Below are 12113 nucleotides of genomic sequence, written 5' to 3' on the forward strand. Positions count from 1 at the left end.
GCCGGTCCACTTTGCAGGTGACACACAACGGAAGCGGATTTTGTACTTGGCGTGTATGTGAACTGCGTGAATCCTGACTACTACTTTCAAGTTTTGCCATTGTTCTGAACTCAATACATTTTAGGTAAGTACCTTTTGCTTTAAACATATAATAAAATACGCTAAAAGTAAGATTCTGCCACAACAGGAAGAAAAGCTTAATCAGCTAACGCAGGCTAGCTAAACGTTAGCATGCAATAAAAACGCCAGACAGAGCTGACCGGGTTCGTCCTCTTTTATTTCTAATGCTCAAAGTAAAGCTTCTTTATTTTTGTAACGAGTAAGCCTGGAGGAATTGTAAGATCCTGCAAATCGTACATGAAATTTTCTATCATAACCCGCCTAATATAAAGCAGGTTTGTAAAAGCTTTATTTAAATTTTGTAAAGTAAATAAGTTACAAATAAGGCCAAAGAAAATTACTTTAGAGATTCAAACAATAACACAGATCAACTCGTATATCAAACACTTTAATCTCTTTTTAATTCCAAAATGATTTGAACATCCTCGGAGTCCCAAGCAGAGCTCAGGGAGAAATAATGCCAAACCCTAAATAAATAACTTTGTCATCTTTAAAACAATTGTCATCAAACAGTATAAAAGGATGTGAAAAGAATGGATGTGACCCTGCCCATTCAGAGCATGTCATGCTGTCTCTTGAATGAGCATCCTGTTTATTTGGCTGGAAATTGTTTGGAAAGCTGTCTTTATATTTACTCACATTTTAAATAATGAATAAATATGAACTGCATGCAGACACGTTTATCCAATTTAGTAAATTATTTGTTGTTTGGAGCAGTCATTGCAGACTTTGCAAGAAACATTAAGATAACAAAATCATGTTGCCAGTTTTTCTTTTCGTTTTTAGGCCATAATTTTCCTTGTCATTATAAGATGCGATGCGTTTTGGTGTCTATGGGCATGTGTGTCAACTTTTAATCTGTCTGGAAATCACGTGAGTCTTATAACAGTGATACAAGATTAAGTTAAATATAACACTTTATATTAAAGTTAACACTTATTACAACATACGATTATAAAGCCAATAACCTTTTGTCATACCACTGGAATACAAGAAACTCAGAAAGTAACACATTTCTATCCCACCTGGTTCTTTCCCTGTACAGCCGCTTAACAACAAGCATTTCAGACATGCAAGAAGTATCATGGCAGCATGGCATGTTGCTGTAAGAAATCTCATGATATGTCTAATACAGCATGAATGACAAATATTGCATGCATACATTTTTGTCTGTCATATGGAAACTTCTCTATGAAGGAACATTAACTCAGTGACCAGAGTTCTTTCATGTTCATGAATCAATGTCTTTTTTTTCTCAGAAGATTGACTAAAACTGTTTTTATCCAACCAAAGACATTTGAGAGAGTTTTGGTCATCCATTCAATCATTTTTATACTGTTTAGTGTAATACATGGTCACTGACAGGCTGGAGCCAATGTCAGCAAAGTACATCTTGGACAGGTCACCAGTCAATTGCTGGGAGCCCTGGTGTGTGTTGTGTAACACTGTTTTTTTTTTTTTTTTTTAAATTATTATTATTATTATTATTATTATTATTATTATTATTATTATTGCTGCACTGCTCCAGGAAACAAACTAAATGAAAACCTTTGCATGTTTGCATACAACCAAGTGATTATACTTATAAATTAAAAGAAAACACAGACAAAACAAGGGTTAATAGTGGCTTCAAGCTTGTCAATTTAAGATTTGAGTTCATTTTGAGTCTTGTATGAGCTGAGTCCGACTCATTTCTGCTTCTGCATTAGATTTAACTTTAATTTCCTCTCTATGTCCAGAGCCGACAAAAACTCATCTCAGCAAGAATGACTGATCGCTACAACATCCACAGTCAGCTGGAACATCTTCAGTCCAAGTATATCGGCACAGGACATGCTGACACCAGCAAATGGGAATGGCTGGTCAACCAGCACCGGGACTCGTACTGCTCCTACATGGGGCACTTTGACCTGCTCAACTACTTCTCTGTCGCAGAGAATGAGAGCAAAGCTCGTGTCCGCTTCAACTTGATGGAGAAAATGCTTCAGCCATGTGGGCCACCTGCGGACAAACCTGACGATGCCTAGATTGCAACAGAACAAGATGTTTGTTTGTTTTTTCCTTATAACAGCTGATTAGACTTTCACATGTGTTCTTAAAAAAAATACGACCGTTTGATTGGATCTGCCTCCACATCCCAGCATGACCTTGCCAACATTGACTGGATCAACCATTTAGATGACAGAAAGCGGATATTGCTTTTTTAAAATTTTTTTATATAAGGATCAGTACAAGTACAGCATCACAAATAGTACACAATTATCTGTCAAGTATTTGTGTGATATGACTGAGTTGTATTTATGATGCAAAGTTCTGTTTTGATCTGATTAAACTTTTTTTTTCTAATTTGCTTGTTCGCTTCATGATTGCATTGACCTTGTTTTGTAAGTTCTAGTTATTTTACAGTCAGCAGGCATCTGCCTGGCCTTTCCCTTGTTGCTTTTGTTAAATTATTCATCAGCTCATCGTAGTCAGACTAACTTCAAATGAGTAAAAAACACAGAAGTGTAAGATAAAAAATGGAGCAGACAGCAGATTCGGTGTTCCCACGGTGGGGATGAGCACCTCTTTACTTTGATACGGTTTTGACTGTTGGATTTATCTTGTTAGCAACCTCATGAAGACATCTGTCATTTTGAATTCGTCAGTCATGAGTCAATCATTCCCATTAATGGAGAAAGAAGGTGTGTGTGTCATATGATTAATTCTTGTGTTGCCAGTCTTGCTGTGATAATGCAGTGCTTTCTCCAGGGGAATGTGAGGCTATTTTTGCTTCTTGTAAACCAGAATTTTGTGCAACTTATCGCCTCTTTAATTAGATAATCGACTTTTTTTGTTTTAAGTGCACACATGCCGTGTCTCATTCCTTACTTCCTGGTGACTTTGCTGGTGTTTCACACCAAGCCGTGTGGTCTTTCATGACCTTTATCACTTGAAGAAATTAACTTATATACATTATTAGTGGATATACAGACAAAGGCATTTTGTGAATAAAGGTTGAGAGGAAAAATATGCAGAAGTTTCAGGATTTTGCACATGCTTATAACTTTTTTTTTTTTCACACTTTTCTTGTTTTTATCATTTAAAGTACATTCCCAAGCTGAGTACAATCTTTCCACCATATGGGATGGAGATGATTGTTCATGCCTTCATCTCTTCTAGACTTGACTACTGCACCTCCACCTACACCTGCTTAAGCAAAAAATATATGGGCCGTCTCCAGGTTGTCCAGAATACTGCTGCAAACTAAGTCACCAAAATTTACTTCAGTCCCCCCGCTGCTGATCCAGCTGCACTAGCTCCCCATCAATCAGAGTGCATTTTAAAATTCTGGTTTTAACTTAAAAGAGAGTTGTGCACGACCAAGCTCCTGCTTATATCATAGACCTTTTACAGCCAGTGGTGTTGTCCAGGATATACGTGGGTATACGGAGTATAGCCACTTCTTTTTCAGTCTGCATTGAGTATACCCACTTCTGAACACCCTGTGATGCAGCTTTTACAATTACAAATGTCCCTACACGTGTACCTGCGTCACCCAGCAGCTCAGCTTAGGTTACCTATGCTGCACTGGTGCCGTTTAACCATCAGCTGCCTTAACTTCAGCCTTAACATAGACATAATAAAAATAAATGTATATATGTCTATGAGTGTCTCTTACTAATCTGTGTACCAGTACTGGTTTAGTCATTTCATAATTCTTCCTCCCTGAAACCAAAGAGCAGAAAATATGTGACAATGAGCAAATTAATTTTCGAGGTAAAGTAATTAGTAGTCTTACTTTTTCTGAAACAGCCTTTTTTTGGACTTTTTTTTTTTCTTTTCTTTTTTTTAAAAACAGGGCAAAAAATTATGCCCACTTTTTGAGGAACCACAACACCACTGTTTACAGCCAAATGTTCCCAGCAGGTGTCAGATCTGCTGACTGCTGGTTGTTAAACAAACATGGCTTAAACGAAAGGTGACAGAGCCTTGCAGTGATGGAACTCTCTTCTTCTCTCCCTGATATTGGCGGAGTCGGTCATCCTGTTAAAAAGCAGCTAAAAACACATCTCTTTAATCTTGCTTTTACTTAGTTTTATTTGTTTTTATATTTTGGGTTGTTTTAAGATTTTGTGTGTTTTATTGTAAAGCACTTAGTGATTTTTTATCTTGAAAGGTGCTGCATAAATGAACATTTACTGACTTAATGGGGCGATTTTGTAGACAAAACATCTTAACGGGTGTGGAGCACAGATGAGTAAGCCACTATTTGTTGGGTGATGTTTTTTTTTCCAGGTGTTCAAATAGTGAAAAAATAAATATTATAAATGTTGTATGAACACTTTTAAAAACGTAAATTACTATATATGTACATTGTAGATATTTCTACAGAAACTACTTCACGTGTTTCTGGTGAATGGATGACCGATCAAATTTTCTGATGGATATGCTGAAGAGTGTCTCAGAGCTCCAAGTTAAGTTTCACTCACACTAAATGCTTGAAATTGTAATTTTGAGTGCTCCAAAATATTCGCTGATACATACATGTTTGAAAATGTGGAATTTTTCACACACCGGACACGTAATGTACACCTTGTTATTATTATGGGGTCTGTCCTTGTTTCCCTGCAGAACTGATTTCTATAAATATTCCATAGTGATGTAAGTCTGTATAATATTAAAGTTTAGAGCTGTCACCAAAATAAAAACAAGTAACATTTTTTAGGTTATAATGCAATACTTTTTAAAAAAAAAAAACTTAAAACCTTTGTTTAATTGTTGAACTTAAACTACTGTATGCAGATTTTTATTTTTTTAAATTTACCTACAAATAATAAAGCAAAATGCATTTTAAGGAGATTATTCTCATCAAGCAGAACTATTTTAATTGTTTTTGTCAAGGATTAATTATTCTACACTTATTCACTGTTGCACACACCTAAATGTTATGAGTAACATGCCTGTGTGCAATGAGACAGTGCATGTGTGTGTGTCTGGTGGTGTGTGTTGCTTTTTGTTGAAACATAGCTTGTCAGTGGTTACAGCTATGGCCGAGGTGTCTTCGGAATATATTAAAAGGATATCAGCTACATGCACTGCTGGAAGACTTAAATTGCTGACATGCAGAAATTGTCCTGTCTGGTTTAAGGTGAAAAGGCAACATTAACAGCATCGTCTGGGTTTCCTCAATCTGTCCATGTCTCCGCCTGGTATGAAGTAAAGCCTGATTTAGTAAATTAAAAATTTTCCCTAATTATAGCAAGCACTATTTTCCCATTCAAAGACAAATAATTTTGTTGTTGTTTTTTTTTAACAACAAAGCAAATCACATAAATGTAAATTTGTAACTGTAGTAAAATATTGAAACTCCATTCATAAATTTCATGTTCATGTTTTCTAAAAGGATTGTTTTATTAAATGTAAACATTCTGAAAATTTAGTTCTTTGTACTAAAGGAGAAAATGTGTATTTTTAATTATTTATAGGTTATTATGTTGTTATTTAACTGTTCATCCACTGAAGATCAGACAGAAATGCAATCTAAAATGTAAATTAAAATTCCTGATTTATGGGGAATTTAGCAGATAATTATTTTACAGGAGGTACAATGTATAAAAAAAAAGGCGCAGATTGGTTAGCTGCTGAGATCTCCCGGTTCAGTGACCTCTTACATATTACATATTAAAATACATAATTTTATCCTTTCTTTTACTTAATTTTATTCATTTTTATGTCCCGTTTGTTGTTTTTACATTTTATTGGGATGTATTTTTCTTTTTTTTTTTTTATCTTGAAAGGTGTTGTATAAATAAGCATGTACTTACTTTTGTGACTGTGAAGGCCATTGGAGCACAATAAACTCATTGTCATTGTCAAAACCCTCTCTGAGGTGATTTGAACTTTGTGAAATGGCACAATATCCTGCTGCTCGTATCCATCAGAAGATGGTAGGCTGTGAAAATGGGATGGACACAATCAGCAGCCGTAGTCAGGTCGACTGTGGTGTTTAAACAAAGCTCAGGTGGCTCTAAGTGTTCAAAGAAAATATCCCCCTCGCTGTTACATCACTTCCAGCCTAAACCGTTGATACATGGCACGTTGGATCCACGATACATGTTGTTTACACCAAATCTTCACCCAACCATCTGAATGTCACAGCTGAAATTGAGAGTCATGAGACTAGCCAGCATCTTTCCATCTTCTATCCTCCAGTTTCAGTGAGTCTGTGTGAAGTGTTGCCTCAGTTTCCTGTTTTTAGCTGACAGGAGTGGCATATGGTGTGGTCATCTGCTGATGCATCTGCTTCAGGGTTGGATGCGTTGTGTGTTCAGAGGTGGTATTCTGTATACATTGACTGGTCACTGTTGCCTGTCTGTCATCTACAGACAGTCTGCTTATTCTCATCTGGCCTCTGACATCAACCAGACAGTTTCATCCAGGCATCCAGCTGCTCACTGGATATTTTCTCTATATTGGATCATTTGATGTAAACAGATGGTTGTGTGCAAAAATCCCAGTAGAGTCTCAGTTTCTGCAGTACTTAGACCAGTACACCTGACAGCAACAAGCCTGCCACATTCAAACTGACTAAACTGAACTAAAGCTGAAATTGAGTGAAACATTGTTAGCATGAATTATTTTTATTTCAAGCTTAGAAACAAACAAAACAACAACAAAAAAAAATAGGAAATTAAAGTTCCTATTATTAAATCTTGTTCAAATTCCACACTAACATTTGTTACTTTTGCCGTTCGGAATCTGCAGCCTCAAAATATGTCATGTTCACTTGTAAGCTATGTGTTTAATGTGTAATGCACAAATAGTATCGTTCAGCATTTGTGGCCTTGCAGATTCAACAAAATTGCGTCCACCTACACAATCTCTCACACATGCATTTGTACCTAATTGGCCACCCACACAATGAGTTCGCTGAGATCATCTGTGCATGACTCAATATCCTCATGCTGTGTCTAATTTCGAGCTGATGCCAGACTTTCTTTTTTTTTTTTTTTATCAGATGTTAATATTTGATAAATATTCACATTGCATGGTTCAGTTTCCAACAGCAATTATATTTAATTGTTATTATCTGTGGTAACAATTTAAAAAGTGCCATGAGTTGCAGCTCAGGGTTAGACTCCAGCGGAGAATTTAAATCAGTGTCTTTGATCAGAAGCATAGGTTTAAAAATTGCTCCCGCTCATGACATGTTTTTATAGTGCAAATTGCCTCAGGCTGGTAAATAGTTGTTTCTGAGTGAAGCTGCAGCTTCCACGGTGAGGTGTGCACATGAAAAGAGCAGCAGGACTTGTGGTCTGACTTGCTGATTCAAGGTGAAAACATGCTAAATTTTCACACGAGAGCAGACACTTTGTGGGAGAAGATGATATGGATGATGACTCATTGCTGGATCGAGAGACAAGCCAATGGGGGGCGAGGAAGTTCTTGTGTCTCTCTCTGAGTGTGTGTGTGAATCAGAGGCTTTCTTCGTGGGGTAAATCCTTGCCATCTGTCCTCACTGTGAGAGTCATGGAGATGGCGGTGCCAAGTCAGGCGTGAAACCAGCATGAGGTCTGTCATTGTGTCATCATACAAACACACACACACACACACTCATAGAAACATATACGCATATTATATATGTATGTGTATATATATATATATATATATATATATATATATATATATATATATATATATATATATATATGTATATATATATATATGTATATGTAAACAATATGTAAACAATCACATAACTGAGACACATGAGAAAAATCAGTCTGTAAGTAGAAATCTATGCCTCATTTTCAGCTCAATCAAAGGAGACTGACTACTATTTTGCAACCAGAAGTGACTGTCTCAGATTTTTATTTCCATTTATCTCTTTTCATACCAACCTCATGGCTGCTTATTACGGGTGCCAATGCTGTAAAGCATTGAGGCACACATATTACTATTGCTTTGCGTTTATTGCAGTATCTGATGGTTGTTTTTTTTTTTTTTTTGCATCTGAAGCTGACAGGTTTGTTTTTTTCTTGCAGATTATACCATGTATTATAACTTGTCTTTTTTTTTTTTTTTTTTTTAAACTCAAATTATCATCCAGTTTGTTATTTTAATATATATGTATATATATATATATATATATATATATATATATATATATATATATATATATATATAATATAATAATAGAGAGCGATTAACCCTTCACATAAAGGGGATCCTAATAGTTAACCCTTAAGAACCCAGCGTGACATCTATAGTACATACACTTTCTGAAGCATTTAGCATCACTTTATGGTGCAAGATTTGCTCATAATCCTGTGGAAAACAAGGTGATTTTTGTCTTCTGTCCCTTAACAAACACCAGAAAGCAGAAAAATTACACAATAAATTTTTTGACATATCACATGGTAATAAATTGTAAATATACCTAAAAATGGTACTTTTTATATTTTACATTTTGTTAAAGGGACAAATAAAGACCTCATATTCCAAAATTTGTACTTATATTGACTTATCTTGAATTAAGAAGTTTCATTACTCTGGGTAAAACAGGACACAAAAGAGATGAATTTGACTCCGAAAAGTAAAAAAAAATATTAAAAAGCCTCTCAGATGGATCGAACAGTCTTTATTTACATGAGTCAATGATGTACAACTGGAACACAATGAAAAGGAAGAATAAAGAAAATATGCAGTGACTCATTATTGACAAATGTCACCGTATCTCAGCACTGCAACCGATCAGGTGACTTTAAAGATTTATGTTAAAGTTTACAAGATGTAGCATCAAATCTGTGCCAATTTTTTGACATATTTTCCAAACATTTTACCGTGATGGAATGAGGGGGTCTTTATGGAGTAGTTGGATGAGCCGCCTGGCTTTCTTATAGGCACAGTGCCCCTACTTGAGTCTGACATCAGCACCATTAACTAAAATGTGACAAAGTGGGTGAGACTGTAATTGTTTACCACTTGTCCCTAACATTTACCTTTTCTCATTTATGTCCCTTTAACTTTATTCTGTTGTTTCTGTTGCCATGTTAGTGTTTGCATTGTGCTGCATTTTTCACTGTGTTACCATTCAACATCATTCTTTGTTTAACTCCACCTTGCAGGATAGGTGTTGGGGAATGGCCAACCCAGCACCTTCTCATTGCAGGCGTGAGGGACTTCCTAGATTAGTTGATTGGGAGAAACCAAGTGGAGGATTTCCTCTTCTGTAGTTTCTTTAAGTGTGGGCTTATTTGAAATAATGTATTAGAATTGGTATTCCTTTTGTGTAATTTTGTTTGTTTAGGAATTTGGTTTGTTTATTAATGTTGGTGTAGAATAAGGTTGCTGGAGAGAGTTATATGGGGAAATGGTTTAAGCTAAATCAAATCAGGTGTGTGTCTAATGGGGTATATAGGTAATCAGTTTTGGGAGCTAGCGTGGAGAGAGAGTGAGGAAAAGGATGTCAAACTGGTGACTAGTTGCCTCCTGATCTTTGAGACTGTATGATGGGCAACTTTTGGAAAATAAAACATTCATCTTTAAGGAAATCCAGGACTGCTGATTCTGTCTATGTCTGATCTTCTTCAACTTTGGACACACTACCTCACATAAAAAAAACTCTAATTCCAGAACTGCTCCCAGTTTCTGGAAGACACTTTTACTTTCTGTCAGTAGTATGGAAAGATGTCAGCAGCATGGAAACTAGGGTGTGGGTAATCATGCAACCGAGTAGTTCACTGCTTGGACAGCCAGCAGAGGTGTTTAATGTGATCAAATCCTGATTTTTTCCTTGAATAAGAGGTGTCCAACTTGCCTATGAATGCTGCGAGCAGATAAGGAAACTGGCAGCTTTCTGGTGAAAGGTGGATTGCAGATTTTGAAACTTAGTATTTTCACTGAATAATATTTAAATACCCAAAAGGCCATTTTCATACTTATTTTTAATTACTTTATATTTGTAATTTTTGCGTCTAAAAAGTAAACAGGTCATTTTTTATTATGACAAACAATGTTCGCTAGAGAAAGACAAAACTCACTTTCCTGCTGTGAGACTTTTAGGTTTGATGCAGAAAGGAATTTTATTTGTTTAAATAAATGTAGAGGAATGCAGTTTGCCTAATAACTGTACAGAACAGGCTCATTAAAACAATGTGAAACAATCATTTTACAGCTCCATCATTGAAGTAGAAACTGATTTAAGTCCTAAGAATCAAAATTTATTAGAATAATATTCTGAATACCAGTCCAAGCCTCCAGATGATGGGTGGACCCTGTTATTTCTGGGACAAATGAAATCTCTCTCAAGGCCTGTCAGACACTGCTCAATAAAATAAAGGGAACATTAAAGTAACACGTTGTAGATCAGATTGAATTAACTATTTTTTATTAAATACTTTGTTCTCTCCATAGTTGAATGTGCTGACAAAAAAAAACAAAACACAAAAATTATCAATGAAAATCAAATGTATCAACCCATGGAGGTCTGGATTTGGAGTTATACTCAAAATGAAAGTGGAAAAACACACTACAGGCTGATCCAACTTTGATGTAATGTCCTTAAAACAAGTCAAAATGAGGCTCAGTAGTGTGTGTGGCCTCCGCGTGCCTGTATGACCTCCCTACAACACCTGGGCATGCTCCTGATGAGGCGGTGGATGTTCTCCTGAGGGATCTCCTCCCAGACCTGGACTAAAGCATCCGCCAACTCCTGGACAGTCTGTGGTGCAACTTGGTGTTGGTGGATGGAGCGAGACATGATGTCCCAGATGTGCTCAGTTGGATTCAGGTCTGGGGAACGGGCAGGCCAGTCCATAACATCAATGCCTTCGTGTTGCAGGAACTGCTGACACACTCCAGCCACATGAGGTCTAGCATTGTCTTGCATTAGGAGGAACCCAGGGCCAACCGCACCAGCATATGGTCCCACAAGGGGTCTGAGGATCTCATCTTGGTACCTAATGGCTGTCAGGCTACCTCTGGCGAGCACATGGAGGGCTGTGCGGCCCTCTAAAGAAATGCCACCTCACACCATTACTGACCCACTGCCAAACCAGTCCTGCTGGAGGATGTTGCAGGCAGCAGAACGTTCTCCACGGCGTCTCCAGACTCATTCACGTCTGTCACATGTGTTCAGTGTGAACCTGCTTTCATCTATGAAGAGCACAGGGCGCCAGTGGCGAATTTGCCAATCTTGGTGTTCTCTGGCAAATGCCAAACACCCTGCAAGCCCAACCCCCACCTGGGACGTCGAGCCCTCATACCACCCTCATGGAGTCTGTTTCTGTTTGAGCAGACACATGCACATTCGTGGCCTGCTGGAGCTCATTTTGCAGGGCTCTGGCAGTGCTCCTCCTGTTCCTCCTTGCACAAAGAAGGAGGTAGCGGTCCTGCTGCTGGGTTGTTGCCCTCCCACAGCCTCCTCCACGTCTCCTGATGTACTGGCCTGTCTCCTGGTAGCGCCTCCATGCTCTGGACACTATGCTGACAGACACAGCAAACCTTCTTGCCACAGTTTGCATTGATGTTCCATCCTGGATGAGCTGCACTATCTGAGCCACTTGTGTGGGTTGTAGACTCCGTCTCATGCTACCACTAGAGTGAAAGCACCGCCAGCATTCAAAAGTGACCAAAACAGCCAGAAAGCATCGGAACTGAGAAGTGGTCTGTGGTCACCACCTGCAGAACCACTCCTTTATTGGGTGTGTCTTGCCAATTGCCTATAATTTCCACCTGTTTATTCCATTTGGACAACAGCATGTGGAGTTGATTGTCAATCAGTGTTGCTTCCTAAGTGGACAGTTTGATCTCACAGAAGTGTGGTTGACTTGGAGTTGCACTGTGTTGTTTAAGTGTGTGTTTAAGTATCATACCTATGCCATCATACCAAAACTTTCGACTTGTCCAGTTATTGGGGTTCTAATGCCAGGATTGGAGGAGATGTCGACCTAAATGCATAACAGAGGCAGGGGAAATACTAAGAATCGCATTTAATAAACTAAAAAATA

General features: G+C 37.6%; 1 protein-coding gene across 1 annotated transcript; it reads left to right on the top strand.

Moving 5' to 3' along the window:
• Nucleotides 1-2406, top strand: sf3b5 (splicing factor 3b, subunit 5). Its single transcript, XM_079249033.1, has 2 exons — nucleotides 1-124; nucleotides 1860-2406. The coding sequence occupies exon 2, from the start codon at nucleotides 1887-1889 to the stop codon at nucleotides 2145-2147; it is 261 nt and encodes an 86-aa protein (XP_079105159.1). The 5' UTR covers nucleotides 1-124; nucleotides 1860-1886; the 3' UTR covers nucleotides 2148-2406.
• Nucleotides 2407-12113: the final 9707 nt, after the last annotated feature.

Source organism: Telmatherina bonti (genome assembly GCF_933228915.1).
Source record: "Telmatherina bonti genome assembly, chromosome: 11".
Classification (NCBI taxonomy): Eukaryota; Metazoa; Chordata; class Actinopteri; order Atheriniformes; family Telmatherinidae; genus Telmatherina; species Telmatherina bonti.

Coding starts and splice junctions, on each gene's coding strand:
- sf3b5 (XM_079249033.1), top strand. CDS start 1,887: ATGACTGATCGCTACAACATCCACAGTCAGCTGGAACATCTTCAGTCC.